The sequence below is a fragment of the Phascolarctos cinereus genome, unplaced genomic scaffold (genome assembly GCF_003287225.1).
Source record: "Phascolarctos cinereus isolate Bilbo 61053 unplaced genomic scaffold, phaCin_HiC Scaffold_3;HRSCAF=262, whole genome shotgun sequence".
Classification (NCBI taxonomy): domain Eukaryota; kingdom Metazoa; phylum Chordata; class Mammalia; order Diprotodontia; family Phascolarctidae; genus Phascolarctos; species Phascolarctos cinereus.
Window position 1 is genome coordinate 75,289,209 of NW_027555736.1, and position 16,998 is coordinate 75,306,206.

General features: G+C 42.5%; 1 protein-coding gene across 1 annotated transcript in view; it reads left to right on the forward strand.

The window, feature by feature from the left end:
* Positions 1-16,998, forward strand: part of TLL2 (tolloid like 2) — a 163,757-nt gene that overhangs the window by 118,374 nt on the left and 28,385 nt on the right. Inside the window, 3 exon segments of the mRNA XM_020997114.2 lie at positions 11,102-11,218; positions 12,810-12,955; positions 13,787-13,982. Of these exon segments, the coding sequence (XP_020852773.1) occupies positions 11,102-11,218; positions 12,810-12,955; positions 13,787-13,982 (459 nt within the window).

Genomic DNA, 16,998 nt, shown 5'->3' on the forward strand with positions numbered 1-16,998 from the left:
AGCTAACATTCTGTGGGAGAGACAACGTGGAAATAATTATCCACATATAAAAGATATACAACATAAATGGAATGTAATCCCAGGAGGAAGACTTTAATGGAAACACATCTTGCAGAAGGAGGTATTTGAACTACATCATCTCTGACAACTACAACATCTCTAGCCTGTACTTAAAGACCTTAAGCAAAGGGAAATTCATGATCCCTGGAGAGAGTTCATTCTGCTTTGTAATTGTCAGGGAGTCCTTCCTTACACCAAGCCTAAATTTACCTTTGCCATTTCTAGCCCATATTCCTAGTTCTGTCTTCATGGATAAACAGGACTAGACCATTCCTTCCTCCGCATGACACATCTTCAAAAACTTGAAAACAGTTATCATTTCCAAGTCCCTCCCCATGTCCTCCCCTCGCCCCCATCCCAAGCTTTCTCTACTCTAGTCTAAACATTCCCAATTCCTTCAATGGACCCTCTTGTGGCATAAATTTGGGCCTCTTCACCATACTGGTTGCCCTCCTATGGACCATCTCCAGCTAATCTATGTCCTTCCTAAAAATATGGCACCCACTAATTGAACATAATCCTCTAGATGTGTCTGAGCAGGGCAGAGTGCATTGGGACTATCCTGTCCTTATTCCTGGATGTTTTGCTGTTTCTGTGGTTTCTTCTACCTCTTGAAAGAAATACAAATTCCCTCTCTCTGCAGATCCTGGCTTCACTTGCCAAACTGCACGACCAAACAGATCTGTCTTTCTTTTGATTCATCTTGGCCCTTGCTTTTACCAGCTGCTAGTGGCAGGGTGCATGTGAGTGTGTGGATGAGTGAGGCCTGGCTCCAAGCCTTTGGCCGTCAGGTTTCACTTGTAGAATTTCTAGTTTGCTTAAGATCTGGCCTACTCGTCGAGGCTGCCAAATGCTGTTGTTCCTGAACCTTTGTATTTGGAACAAGTGCACTGGGTGATCAAGGGGAGGAGAGTTGGCCTCTGGGAGGGTCGGTCAGGGCTATGAAATCTTCTGGGAGGAGTCAGGCCGATGCTGTTTTGCCGGAGGGAGAGAGGATTAGGGTGGATTGGGAAAAGTATGCCTCTTGCAAAAAACTGTGCTTTACATATTTTCCCAGGGAAGTGTGTGAAAATCCAGCCATCAATGGGGCATAACTTTTTATGAATGAACCCTTTATCATACCAGACTCTGCTTGTCAAGTCCTTATCTGCATTCCCTCTTCTCTGCATCCTTCATGGGCTCCTCCTTGGAATCCGGGAACCAGAGGTCCAGGAATGCTCCATTTGGTCACGTGAGACCCCTTGCCCTGGTTAAATTCCTTCACATATCACTACCCTGCTTTGGAAAAGGAGACTCAGAGGTAGCAAGGAGAATATTCAGTGTTTTCACTGAGGGACATCCGACCCAAGCCAAAGAGTGAGTCACATCCTTGGTTTGGGGACAGACTCACAAATAAGGAAAATCCCAACTGAGTGAACTGAGCAGGCAGGGAATTTTTCTAATATGGGCTGTGCCCCTGTCTGTCTTGCTTTTTGATTTTGGACATGGTATTTCACGCTTTCCTGTGCACCTCGATTTCCCAGTCTGTAAAATAGGAAACTAAATGAGAGAAAGAGCTATGTAGTCCAGCATGAATTATTTTCTTTTAAAAACCAGTAATTTTTCAATTAATAAGTTTTATTTTCTCTCCTTCCCAACTCCCTTCCCCCATTAGAAAAAAGGAAAATAAAATCCTTGTAACAAATATGTATAGACAAGCAAAAGAAATTCCCCCAAAATGTCTCATTCTGCATCTTGAGTCCCTCACCTCTCTCTATCAGGAGGATGGGTATCATCTTTGGTCCTTTGGAATTGTGATCCATCATTGCATTAATCAGAGTTCTTAAGTCTTTCAAAGTTATTGGCTTTTATATTGCTGTTCTTATTGTATAAATTGTTCTCTTGGCTCTACTCACTTCATTTTGTATCAGTTCATTCAAGTCTTCCCAGGTTTCTCTGAACCCATCCCCTTCATCATTTCTTATAGTACGATTCCATCATATTCATGTATCATCATTTTTTCAGCCAGTCTCCAATTAATGGGCATTCTTTTAGTTTCTGTTTCTTTGCCACTACAAAAGAGCTGCTATAAACATTTTTGTGCATATGAATCCTTATCCTTTTTCTTTGATCTCTTTGGCATATATTAATTGTCTTGTAATTTTTTTTTACCTAATGGTATGTTTTCCCAGGGCCAGTTAACATCAGGGAATGGATATCTCTATTTGTCTTGGCTCCCTATGCATTTCATAAACTACCATAGAGCAGGTACCGTGTTTGCAATTTCTTTGCTGCTAGGTGAATAGGCATTGGATTTGGGGTCAAGAAGAACTGAATTCAAATCCTCCCTTGGATACTAAGTAGAAGGAGTTGGGGAGAAGCTGAAGAAGTCATCCAGGGAATCATAAGCTAGGCTGAGTTTAAAGAGGTCCTTCTGAGATCCCTTTACATCCAAATCTACAATCCTATGAGCCTATGGTGTGTTGCATATTCCATTCTTTAATTCCTATTATTACTTATTGAATGATTAACTGTATTTTGTCCTTTCAAAATAGGAAATATATTTCTGTCTTGGTAATGTTTCCATAAAAAAAAAAAAGTAATAATGCTAACTGGTCATTCCAAAGAACCTCTCGGAGAGTGATAGTCCTATGATTGGCAAACTCAAAAGGCTGCAGATGGTCTGAAATGAGAAAGAAGTGGAAGGAAGAACAGGAAGACTTGAAGGGTGTGTGTGTGTGTGTATGTGCAGAGTATTTCTCAGAATTCTGTTAAGTCACTTTCTTGGAAATCTTTCATCCCCTTGGAAGAGAGATGGTGCTAAGTTTTTTTCTGTATCAGAGGCAAACTGGCAAAGTAAGGGCAAGTGATGTCTAATGCCAAAAGGTACTGCCATCTTCCCATCCAAATGGATCCAGTTAGGTCTGTTGTATGAATTCATCAACTCCCCCCCCAAAAAAAAACCTACTTTTACTCTATTTTATGAGAACTTTTCCCCCTGACATTTGTGTTACCAGTCCACAGATATGCAGGTCTTCTTTTATTTTCCTCTTGAATTTGATACCTGGGGAAGCTAAGTGGTGCAGTGGATAGACCACTGGGCCTGGAGTCAGAAAGATTCATCTTTATGAGTTCAAATCTGGCCTCAGACACTTAATAGTTGTATGATCCTGGGCAAGTTAGTTAACCTTGTTTGCCTCAGTTTCCTCATCTGTAAAATGAGCTGAAGGAAGAAATGGTAAACCACTCCAGTACCTTTTCCAAGAAAACCCCAAATGGGGTCACGGAGGGTCGGACATGACTGAAAACGACCGAACAGCAACAGTTTGATACCTACCCATTTTGGTCACAAGGCTATAAAGAATCGTAGACTGTTAGAGCCAGAGCTCCAGTTTTACAAATGCAGAAGCTGAGAGCCCAAGAGGGAAAGCGATTCGTCTGAAGTTACCCAGCAAGTAAATCGAATCCTAAATCTAGAGTTGGAAGGGTCCTCAGAGGCCATTTAATCCAGTTTCCTTGTTTTACACACTAGGAAACTGAGGAGGTTGTAACTTGCCCAAGGCCACATGAATAATAAATATCAGAGGCAGGATTTGAACCCAGGTCCTTGGACTCCAGATTCGCTGTTCTTTCCACTGGCAGAGTCAAGATTTGAAGCCAGATCTTCTGACTGCAAATCCAGTGCTTTCCTGGCCATACTCTGTCTATAGTATAATGGACCATTAAGTAGTTTTGGAGTCAGAGGACCTGGATTCGGTCTAGACTCTGCTGTTTATGCACTGTGTGACCTTTAGCAAGTCACCTACCCTCTCTGGTCCTCTGTTCCTTCCAGCTCCAAATCTCTGATGAGAACAGAGCCGGCCTGAATGTGGGCTTATTATCACAAGGGCTGTAGTTCTCACAAGCTCTGGGGAGGGGAGGCTACCATAGTTGGCCATCCTGATCCGTTTGCTGGGTGGACTCCAAGCTTACTCACTGGAGGGGCATTTTCCTCCAGTTCATTTGTGTCCAAGCCCGGCCCTCCTGAGTCTCTTTAAAGACCTTAAAGGGCATGGCCAAATGGGAACCTGGAGCCTTCAGGAGACAGCTGTGCCCAGAGAGATGCTTCCATGTCCCCCAGCCCCTGAGGCTCCTGCTTTGGCACCCCAGAGCCTTTCCTTTTCTCTGTTCCTGTTCTGTTGACCCATACTTTGGCTTGGGACTCTGATCACTGAGGCCTCATCTCACAGTTTGATTCCCCAGGTCCTCCCCCTTCGAAACAAAACAAAACCAAACCGGCTGTGGCTTTGGGTCCTGCCCAAGCTGCCCCCATTAGCTCCTGGTAATCTCTTCCCCACCCTTGGCTGCGGAATTCTGCTTATTGCTGGCTGAGGCTGCAGCCTGAGCTTCATCTGTTACTGGCTTCCACTACTTGTCCCTCCTGGCTCAGATACCAACCCCCTCAAATAGAAGGCTTCCTTGAGGTAGGACAAGAGGAAGTCCCCTTGCCACCTAGGCAATGGGTACTAGCATGGAGGGGAGGAAAAGATCACTAGGAGAATTCTTTATGTTTTATTTCATTAAAAAATTTTTGCTTATTTTGAACCAGACGTGTGATTTTACTGATGTAGTGAATTCTCAGAGAGAAAATTCCCTCTAACAAAGGTAGATGGGCAACTGCCCAGGGACTTAGATGTTTAGCGAGTTGACTGGAGCCTTTACTAAGAGGTAAAGCATCTGACCTCAGGGTCAAACAGCCAGTATGTGTCAGAGGCGCTGCTTGAACCCAGCTCTGACTGGCTCTGAGCTCAGCCTTCTATCTATCTCTTATTTTAATGTGGTTTTTTTTATGCTGCCTGTTTTTTTTTTTTATGTTGTAGTCATTTCTGGACATACTGTCCTCCCCACCCTCAATCTAAAACCAAACCCTCCTTGTACCCAAGAAAAATAACTAAAGCAACTAACATGCCTGATAGTATCTGCCTTGCTAGTCTCTGGCCTCTCTGTTAAGAGGGGAAGCTGTCTATTACTGGGTTTTTTTAAGTTCCTTAGGATTTGGCCTCCTTTTAAACTTTTCATTTACATGGCTATATTCATACTGTACATAGTATCCTTTGGGCTCTTTCTCTTTATCTGGTCATGGTTCATACAGACCTTCCCATGTTCCTTGGAATTCTCGTCTTGCTCCTCACTAAACGGTAGTCATCCTTTGTATTCATTTGCCAGTTCTGCCATGCCCTAGTCAATGGACACCCACTCCAGCTCCAGTTCTTTGCAACCGCTAAAAGGGCTGCTGTGAATACTTTGGCATAGACTGGAGCTTTCTTTCCATTTCTGACCTTCCTGGAATATGAGCCCAGCAGTAAGATCTCTGGGTCAAAGGGTATGTATGAAAAATTCTTGTATGATTCCAAATTGTTTTTCAGAATATTTGGCTGGAGCAGCTACCAAGAGGATTCATTTTGAATCCGACTGAACAGATGGTAATAGTAAAAGCCTAAACTGATATGCTACAGGAGTGAGTTTTTTTCCTAAGTAAATAAGAAAAGGGTCTAGTTGAGAAAATAAATGATGATGATAGTGATGATGACACTTATATAGTACTTTAAAGTTTGCAAAGAACTTTACAAATATCATCTCATTTTCACAAACCTAGAAGGTAGTTGTTATTATCATGCCTGTTTATAGATAAGGAAATTGAGGCCCAGAGAGACTAGATGACTTGCCTAGGATCACCAGCTAGAAAGTGTCAAGTGGCTGAGCCCAGATTTGAACTCAGATCCTCCTGACTCCAGGGTCGGTGTTCTATCCACTACACCATCTAGTTGCCCCATGTCCATTCTTTAAGGAGCTGAGGTTTCATTAGCTCCAATGGTATAGATTACAGGTCCTTTATAACTTAGGTCTATGTGAAAGTCGTCTCCCTGCAAGTAATCACTGTGTGGTTATGAGGATTATATAAATTAATGTAGGTAAGGCACTGTATAAATATTATTTTTTATAATATTCCAGCTTTAACACTTAGCTTTGTCATCAAAATCAAGTCATTTTATTTCTCCAAGAAGTTTCCTCATCTATAAAATGAAGATTAATCCACCACCAAGTATTTATTAAATGTATATCATGAAGAAGGCACTATGCTAAGTGTTAGGGGTATAGACACAAAAATGAAAGTCCCTGCCCCGAAGGAACTTACATTCTAATGGATATATACATATATACATCCATATATTACATATACACAAAATAAATACAGGATAATTTGAGGGTGGAGTTGAGGCACTAGCAGCTGAGGGGTGGGGAAGGCCTCCTACACATAGGAGTGGCATTTGAGGTAAGCTTGGAATGAAACTAGAGATTTTAAGAAGCAGAGATCAGGATGGAGTATATTTCAGGCATGAGAGAAGAGCCTGTGGAAAGTCATAGAGATGATAGGAAGGTGGAACATTTGCTGTATAGAACGGGGAGGTGAAATATTTTGATTTATAGGACAGGGAGGTAGAATGTTTGCCGTATAGGATAGGAAGACACTACTTTCCTGATAGGGCTGTTGTGTGGAAAGTGATTTATAAACTTTGATGCATCAAATAAATGTGACCACTTATTATTAATCGTCTAAATGTTTATAAAATTAAATTGAACTCAACAGATGTTTTAATTCAACATTTGTTAAATGCCTGTTATGCACAAGACATAGTCCCGTGGGGACTGTCATGGCAGCCTGCTGGTGGGTCTTCTTGGCTCAAGTTCCACTCTACTCTCACCCACTCTCCACTCTGCTGTCAAATGGATCTTCCTAATATGCAGGTCTGGCCATATCGTGCTTGTAGGATCTAATATAAAATCCTCTGTTTGGCTTTTGACGTTCTTTGTAACCTGGCCCATTCCTGCCTTTCCAGTCTTCTTACTCCTTCCACCCTTCTATCTACTCTGATCTAGTGTCATGGCCCTGCACATGACACTCATCCCCTGAGACTCCAGAGTTTTTTCACTGGCTGTCCCCCATGCCTGGAACTCTCTTCCTCCTCATTTCTACCTCCTATTGTTGTTCAACCTTCATTCTTGAAGAGGACAGTGACACTAGGGAGGTGATACCCTGGATGGTAAGTGCATTGGATGTGGAAGAATCAGTCTGGGAGGGGAAGACCCTCAGGGTTTCTGGCTAACATAGAAACAATTGCTGTTTACTTTCACTCTGAGCCAATCTGGGCCCAAACAATGACCCAAGTGGGGGTTGGCCTGGCACCCATTGTTAGTCATTCATCAGGAGCCCAAGTGACTCTGGTTTAAGGTTTGGTCCTTAAGAATGAAAGGTTTCTGTGATCAAAATTTACATTCCTTTGGGCAGAGCTCTGGAAAGTAAGGGTTTGATACCGTGTGTAGAGAGGGAGGGGAAAGAAAGGAAGCAGTAGCAGTAGCAGCAGCAGCAGCAGTAGTAGTAGTAGTAGTAGTAGTAGTAGTAGTAGTAGTAGTAGTAGTAGTAGTAGTAGTAGTAGTAGTAGCAGCAGCAGCAGCAGCAGCAGCAGCAGCAGCAGCAGCAGCAGCAGCAGCAGTAGTAATAGTAGCAGCAATAGTAACACCAACAGCAAAAGCAGTAGCAGTGGTAGCAGCAGCAGCACTAGTAGCAGCAGCAGTAGCAGCAGAAGCAGCAGCAACAGGGAGGGAGAGAAGAAAGAAAAGGAAAGGAAGAAAGAAGCTGTATTCCTCAACTGGTCAGTTCCAGTTAATGAGGTCTAGAGGTTAGGGGTCCTGGAATCCCAAAATCACTACATGTGGGTCCTGCCCGAAAGAATTTAACCCAAGCCTTCTTTCAGCCAAAAACAAGGTTTATTGAAGATTCATCATATTAGTTAGACTCATAAGGAATCTCAGCATCTGTGGGCTATTGGCTAAATTGTGAAAATCTGCGCAGTGACTAGATTATAACAATCCCAGCCTCTTATTGGAGATAAGATGGAGCTTATATGCAGAAAGCCTGTGGGAGGGATCTAGGAGTGGCCAAGCAGTTTGGGGTGATGGGAGGAGGGGCTTAAGGAGATCTGGATGGGAGTGGCCAGTAAGCTGGGGTGAACAGAACTCCTGGGACTTGGACAATGGAGCCTAGCTAGGATTAAGTGTGGGAAATGGCCAGGGGCCATAGGGAGGTAAGACAATGGAGGGGAGATTGGATTTAGCCACAATGAAAGGCCAGTTGAAGGGATTATAGCCTCAGGTGAACTCCAGAGATTTGGCCACGTGGGAAGGTCCAGGGTTTTCCTTTCTAGGGACCAGATCCCAGCTCCATCATTGTTGGGTCCCTGGTGGGGACTATTTCTATTCACAGAGGCTGTTATTTGTCCTTCATTCTTGGAGGAGGACCATGACATGATGCCATGACTTGCAGGTGAATTGGATTTAAATGAGGGAGGGCTGTGCAAAGTCACCAGCCTCACTTTCTCCTCCAGTGGCCAGATATAGATCCAGACAACTGGAGATGGCCCAGGATTCAGTGGGAGACCTTGGGAGGTACTGGGTGGGGGTGGGGGTGGAGATGTGGTTAAATACAGGTTGGGGGAGGGGGTAGCAAGAGAGAAGTTTGTCTGGAAAAGATCTGAGTTTTTAGTGGATTGCAAGCTGTATATGAATCAATGGTGTGACTTGGTGGCCAAAAATACAATTCCTTCAATTTTGGGTGCCATTAAATCGAGTCTGTGAGTTAAGGACTTGGAAAGTATACTGTCCCTATGTCCTGGTCAGACCACATCTCAGGCTGGTATTAAATTCTGGATGCCAAATTTTAGGATGGACATTGATAAACTGCAAGATGTCCAGAGCAGAGCAAATGGGATGGTAATGGACCTTGAATTCATTCCACGAAAGGGTCTATTCAAGAAACTGAGGCTGTTTTGCCTGGGGAAGAGAGGACTCAGGGGCTAGTGCTGTCTTTAAAGTATTTGAAAAGTTGTCATGTATGAGGAAGACCAGACTTGTTCTGCTTAGTCATAGAAAGTGAAATTAAGAGCAATGAATTAGAATTTTAAAGAGCCATGTTGGAGAGCTGAAAGGATAAATTCTTAGGTAATTAGAGCTTTAGAGAAGGGGAACAGTCTGCTTAGATCACGGCTTATTGGGTGTACTGAGGAGGGGATTCTTGTGCCATAATATAGCTTATATGAAGTGGTCTCCAAGTTCCCTTTCAACTATGAGATTCCGTAAATCTATGAATGAGGCAAAAACAAAGAAAAAACCTTACAGGAGCTTCATAGATGTTTAAAAAGTTGTGAGTATTTCAAAAGAAATTGAGGCAACATAATATTTATGCACTTATTCAGAACTTACCATGTACTAGTGTTATTCTATTCTATACTGGGGCATACAAAGACAAAACCAAAATAATCCTTTGCCTCCAAGGAATTTACAGTTTATGGAATCCAACATATTTGATGCATTCTAGAAGCTGACTTTCTGTGTGTCACAATTTATGTTCCATTGGCATATTCATTCGTTTTGATCCGTCTCGTGAGAGAGTGTAGACATTTCTACTAGAGAGTACAAAGCCATCCCTACCAGAGGCAAACAATTCACAGTATAGACAATGTGTCATTAATGTCCCACTTATGCACAAAGGAAAACCCATGATTTATCAATGTGCATGCAATACACAACTTGCATTTTTTAAATGTTTGTGGTTCTGGTATTTGTGAACTGAATCCTGTGGATGTTCCCCAAATGTGTCTTCCCTGTAGGTTAATCCTATCTCTATCCTTCATCCTTGGGCAGTATGACCTAACAGAATTTCAATTAGTTAAATTAAGACAATTTATCAATTGTCTATGATATACAAAATGAGAGATTGGTTGTGGTGTAGTAGATAGAGCCCTTGCCTTGGAGTCGGGATGAATTTGAGTCAGATCACAATTCTAGATGGCTCCATGACCTTGGGCAAATCGCCTCTTCATACCTCAAAAAGCCCACTAACACTATAAATTGTGGAACAGTTGTTGATTTCTATCAGTAGAGGGAATTTTCTCACTGGGAAGTGTCCTTACGCTGATGAAATCAGAGGTTTGCTGCTTAGAAGCTCTTGTCACACACTACCAGGATCAGGACTAGGCTTCTGGCACAGTGAGGCATATTTTTTCAAAAATGTATTTATTTTAACATTCATTTTAAAATTTTGGGTTTTAAATTCTTTCCTTCCCTTCGTCCCCTCCCATACCCATTGAGAAGGCAAGCAATGTGATACTCATTATATATATGAAGTTGTCCAAAACATTTCCATATTAGCCGTGTTGCAAAAAAGTGAAGCATAATTTTAACAAGCCCATTTGGTTTTCTCACTGTAGGTCATAATTAATCGATCAATCAGTCAACCAATCAACAAACATACCAAGGGCGCTAGTTACCAGGAACTGTGCCAAGTGCTTGGGATACAAAGAAAAGCAAAAAAAAAAAATTCCTGTCTTCAATTCTTACATTCTAATGGAGCACATAACATATAAGTAAATAGCTAGGTACAAGATACATACAGAGTAAATGGAAGGTGACCTCAGAAAGTAAAGCTTTGTAGCTGGGTGGACCATAAAAGACCTCCTTCAGAAGGTAGGATTTGGATTGAGTCTTGAAGTAAGCAGGGATCCATCCTAAGAGGAAGAGGTGAGGAGGAACAGGATTCCATCATAGGGGACCCATAATGGTGGGTTGTCCACAGATGAGAAGGAATGAGTAGACCAAGATAGCTGCGCCATAGATTATGTGGAAGGGTGTAAAGTAAGAGATTACCAGAAAGGTAGGAAGGGGCAAAGTTGGGAAGAGTTTTAATATCAAACAAAGGATATGCTCCTGAAGGTAATAGGGAGCCACTGGAGTTTAGTGAGTAGAGGATAACATGGCTAGACCTTCCTATGCTGATCTTAAGATTAGAGATTTAGAGTTTGAAGGTCATGTGGTCTGATTTTATGGATGAGGAACCTGAGACCCCATGGTTGGAAGTGACTTGTCCAAGGTCATGTAGTTATAAGTAGCCCAGATCCTCTGGTTCCAAGTTCAGCCCTCTTTCCACTGTAGTACGAGATGTCCTAATTGTTTGCTTTTTGCCTTTCAGGTAGATTTTGTGGTGACAAAGTGCCAGAACCCCTCATCTCCACAGACAGTCGCCTTTGGGTTGAGTTCCGAAGCAGCAGCAACATCCTGGGCAAAGGTTTCTTTGCTGTTTATGAAGGTGTGTGGGAGAGTTGTGTGACTACCTTTCTTTTGCATATCAACTAGTGACCCCACTCTTCCACCTTGTACCTTCCTCCAGCCTTCCAAGTGTGTGTAGCTATGGTTGGGAGCCATTGAGGGTGTGGAGGTGGGACTTAGGGATACCAGTGCTGGTATTGTAAAGGTTGCCTCTGGCGGTCCCTCCTAAGTCCGTCTCCTGTGTCCTGGAAGCAACATAGGCCAGTCATGCTCTCTACAGGACAAACCTTTCTTCCCCCATAAACCAACACTCAGCCACAATTCCAGTCATTTTAGAGAAAATCATTTAAACCCCACACACAAAGTGACCTTGCCTCTGACTCTGTAACCGTGGCTCAGGAACCTCACAGTATCACTGTGGCCTGTCAGCCTCTATTCAACAACTTCTAGTGAACTTCACTTAGGTCATCTTCTGTGTACCTTCTATCTTGAAATGTTTGTGGGTTTGGTTTGGTTTTGTTTGGGGTTTTTTTTGGCAAATATTAAGTTCATAATAAAAGCAACATTTAAATAAAAAAAGTCTCTAGTGAGGATGAGCTCATTATAAGCTTAAAAGTGCACTAAGACTTTTGGGACATGGATACCAAATGGAAATCATGGATACCATTTTACTTCTGTGTAAGCTTTAATTATGTTAGGGATATATTTTCTTACAGCCTGAATTGTCTTCTCTTCAACTTCTACACATTTCTCTTAGATCTGTCCTCCTGATACCAAGCAGAAAAAGACTAATTTATCTTCCTCATGACAGGCCTTCAAATACTTAGAGGTAGAACTTTTCATGCCCTCCTACCCCCAAGGCTTCTTTTTTCAACTACTCTCATTGGTTTTCTCCCTATCTACCCCCCCCCAATTTTTCTTTGGTTTCCTCACCTGTAAAATGAGTGGCAGGGGCAGCTAGGTGGCACTATAATGCACCGAGCGCTGGGTCTGGAGTCCTGAGTTCAAATGTGACCTCAGATACTCATTAGCTGGGTAACCCTCTCTGTGCCTCAGTTTCATCATCTGTAAGATGGGGATAATAATAGCACCTATCCCCCAGATTGTTATGAGGATAAAATGAGATGATATTTGTAAAGTACTTTACAAATATTAAAGGGCCATGTAAATACAAGCTGTTATTATCTAGTCCTATTTCCACATTTGGCAGATGAGACCAGAAAGGGTGTAACCTGTGTGAAGTTGTATTTGTGGAAGAGCAGGAACTAGAATTTATATTTTCCATCTCTAAAATTCTGTGATTCTTGATAATCCCTAGTTTTAGTTATTCTTTAAAAAGATAAACTATTGTTGATGAAATCCTATCCTGGGTGGTCATTTTCCTTGATAGTAAAGAATTCACACCTGCAGTCATGAATCTATATGTTTGCAAGATGCTCCACCTAGTGGTGACAACTGGCTATGATACTATACTGTCAGAGCCGGTCACAGGTGTCTTTGGGGCCAGTGCAGGTGTGTTAGACACCTGTTTGTGGGTAATAGTGCACTGAGCATTGCCCAAAACACCCCTACTCTCACAGGTTCTCTTGGAAAGGTATGTTCCTCACCCATTGCTGTCTTTGTTTCTAAAGCTATATGTGGGGGAGAAATTCACAAAGATGCTGGCCAAATCCAGTCTCCCAATTATCCAGATGACTACAGGCCTTCTAAGGAATGTGTTTGGAAGATCACTGTTTCTGAGGGGTTTCATGTGGGACTGACTTTCCAGGCATTTGAGGTGAGTCATTCTGGAAGCTTTCTGACAAAAAAAGTGAAGCACATTTCATTAGTACATTCATTAAGAATTAGTATATGCAGAAGACATAAATCCAGATTAGATGTGATGTGTGTTTGTATATATAGTGTGTATATATCTATGCATATATATATATATATGTATATATATATATATGTATATATATACATATATATATATATATATATAAACATACATATACATGTGTGCTTTGTATTGTAATTGTCAGAAATCTCTGGTTTTTGAATGTTATTGGAGGGTTAGAATAGATATGACTGGTATAAGAGACTTTTGAGCTGATGAAAGTTGGGGCATCTTTCTTTCCCTGTTTATCGCTTTGTTCAGCCTCTTTTCTCCAAGTTGGGGAAATCATAGCCTCTGAATATGGCAGAATGGTTAACTTCATTGTGGATGTAGGATTTCATAATCCTTCTTTGATTTAATCAAGAGCAGAGAAAGTGGTGTTTCCCACCTTCACCCTCCCTCCCCCAATTAAATCCTAATTCTCAAGAAAAGCCGTAACTAGCAGTTACTGTGTCTGCCTGGGGTAGAGGACACTCAAGTTTCAGACTGGCACACCAGACCCTGAGAGGCCTCTGCTGGAATGATACTCAGGTTGGGAAGAGGGCATGAGAGCCGAGCCTGGCCAGGGAATGGCCTCCCCTGGAGTATAGCTTTCAGCATGCCCCTAGTGCCTTCAGTATGCTGGATGCAACTCTGATCACCCTACCCTAGTTACAGCTCTGTTCCCAGGCCAAGGAGATTAAGGTGCCAGTTATCACCTGCTACTCTCTCTTATGTCCCTTCTTTCAGATTGAACGACATGACAGCTGTGCCTATGACTACCTGGAAATTCGGGACGGTGCCACCGAAGAGAGTGCATCGATCGGTCACTTCTGTGGCTATGAGAAACCAGATGATATCAAATCTAGCTCCAACAAGATGTGGATGAAGTTTGTATCGGATGGCTCTATCAATAAAGCAGGGTTTGCTGCCAATTTTTTTAAGGGTATGAATTATTCCCTACCACTTTTAGTAATGACAGGATTTATTGACCTGTTTCACGTACTTGGTGAACTTCTCTGAAGGCAGCTAAATGAAAGAGGACACTGTAGATGGTCCCTAAAGCATCTTCCAACTCTAATATTCTTTGGTATTTAAGGGAAGAAATGATACCTACCAGGGCCCTTATTTTTATACTGGGCTTTCAAAAGAGATACAAGCCCTGAAAGTTACTGGCAGATCAACAATTAGGACTTCGTCTTGACATTTAAGATACATTATTATGTTCCTCAGCAAAGTTCATGGCTGGTTTTGCATCTCAACCTAAGACACTAGGTCTTTAGTGAACAAGCTCACCACCAGGGAGTGGAATTAGGCCTTGATAGATGCTATGCAGGCCCCTCTCCAATCCTTCCATCTTTTTCCAAGCCTAATTCAGTAACCGTATCCTCTCTTGAGGCAGAGGTCTAGATGGATAGATAGCTAGACAGGCAGATAAATAGATAGATACAAAGATAGATTGAAAGAAAGATATAAAGATGCATAGATAGCTAGACAGATGTAGAGAGAGACAGAAAGAAAGAGAGAGAGAAAATGAGAATGTTTAGTACTCATTATGAGTAAGAAAGGCACTTGGTGAGGAACAGAGACCAGAGCCATCCAACCTTAAATAATTGAATATGAAACTTAATTTAAAAATTTTTAAATTCCTAAGTAAAAATCCAGAGAGGCAGCATGATACAGTGGAAGGGTAACATCTTAAGTCAGAGGACCTGGGTTTGAATCAGCTTTGCTATCTTGGGAAAATATGACCTTGGGAAAATTACTTAACTTCTCGAGGCCTCAGTTTCTTGACCTGTAAAATGAGGGAGTTGAGATAAATGGCCTTCCAGTTCTTGATCTATGATGCTAAGTAGAAATAATTTCCAGTATATTTTGGATGGCAGCCAATGGACATGGCAGAAAAAAGGAGGCCCTGACCACTTTTGCAGAAATGACTGGCTACTCAATCCATATAGTCTTTTCTCTCAGGTCAGAGAGAATGTGGTTGGCATCTCTCAGCACTTAAGAGTCCCTAGTCTGATCTGTAAGTGAAACCAAGGTAATGTCAAGTCACTGACTCCACCTCCTTCCCCAATATGTATAGATGTATTTTTGAGGAGTGGGGATGATAGCAAGCCAGTTTCAATGAACTTACTCTGTGATAATAGGGATGGCCTCAGGACTAGCTGGAACAAAAAAGTGGGCACTTGGTAAGAATGAAATGATAGGTTCTTTTGACCTCTGGAATGGGGATGGGGACAGAGGGGAGCTAGGAAGTCCTTGGTTAATTTTCAAAGTCAAGTTAGTTTTTGATGCTCTTGTCCACTATTTTCCCCCTCTTCTCCCCTTCTTCTGCTTCATGAGGCTCCCTCTACCTCACCTTAAGCCCCATGATCTGCCCAAAGTTACTCACCATGGTAGTTCATCCCTGCAACATCCAATGCTCCAAAATCACCTTGTTCTCTCCTATCAATCAAGGCTACTGTGACCGTAGAACATCTGCTAAGGAAAGACATCTGAGTAATTCACAGTAAGGTATCAATGACTGATCCTCCCCTTCCTCTGCTCCCCACTCCCATGACTCCCCAGAGGTGTTTGCTAATGAGCCCATATAAATATCTAATGGGTAGAATTTCAGGCAGAATTGGGGAGATACTTTGAAGAAGAGTAGACCTAACCTGCACCAGATACATGGAAGAGAAGCTCTAAAAAGGAAGAGAAAGGAAATGGGCTTGCCCAAGAAGGGGGCCCCCCATTTGGTTTCTTTTTCCCACACCAGCTACTTCCTGTGAGGAAGCTGAAGCTTAGCCTTGCCCATTCTGAGCTTTGGCCATCAACAAAGAAGGGGTAAGTACAACAGGAGAGGGGAGGGTGCTTACCCTCCCTTAAGCTGAACATGCCTTGGGATCCCAGTGTCTACCCTTCCCTAATTCCCAGTCCCACCATAGGGTGGATAGGCCTGTCAGCCAGGGAATGTTGGAAAACTTGAGCCTGGGCTACCCTGCCGCAGAAACAGAGAAACCTGGTCAGATCTGTAGGTCTCATTGGGTTATAAATCTAGGAATCTTAATAAAGAGTTCACTAGAGCTTTTTGCTCCAGATTGTTACCCCTAAATCCTCTCTACTCTCTTTCTGTCACCTCACCATCACCCCGTTTCCATTAATTTCTTCTGAGGACTGTACTATGAATTGTGAGACAACCTTATCCACCAGGTCTCTGTTCTGCTAAACCAGTTTTCTAGGAGAACTGGACACAAGCCTAATAAAGCCATCTGGGAGCTCTGCCCCCTTGAGAACTGAGACATTATCTGAGCTCCTGAGCTTCCAGCAAGGCTGTCCCTGGGCATTCAATAAGTGAAGGAGGGGAAGTTGGTCCTTGGGCCTTCCCTTCCCCTTATGCCTCATTATAACACAACACAATTATAACCAAACACCCTATTAAATATGTATTAGATTAACTTTTTCCTATGTTTTATTCAATTATTATGACTTTAAACTCCTCATCTCATGTTTGGCCTTCAAAGTTTCTTGTCCATGCAGCATGGTGTCTGCTTCCACTTTTCAGAAGTTAGAAGCACTGTTGCTTATAGATGGGGGGGGGGGGAGCCAGTTTTCTTGTTCTTATCAGCTAGGATCTTTTTTTAGGCAGAGCCATCTCTGGGCTGTTCTCAGGCCCTTCTCTGGACAGTAGGTGCCAAGAGCATGTGTCAGGTTTCCTTAAGTAAAAAGGATGGGGAGGGTAACTACAAACGCCCTGCAAAGGAGAAGGACCAAGCTGAAACAAAGCAAAACAAAAACCACTCTTGCTTTTATGCCAGTTGGATAGAGACTCAGTGTTTCAGGCCAATTGGCTAAGAACACCAGTACATGTTGCCAACTGGCATTTGAGTCTGTTTGCTGTTGCCAAATGGCAGGTGTTGTCTCAGCGCACTGTCTGATGGTGCCAGGGTGCTTACCAGCAAGTAAAACTCCTCCAATTT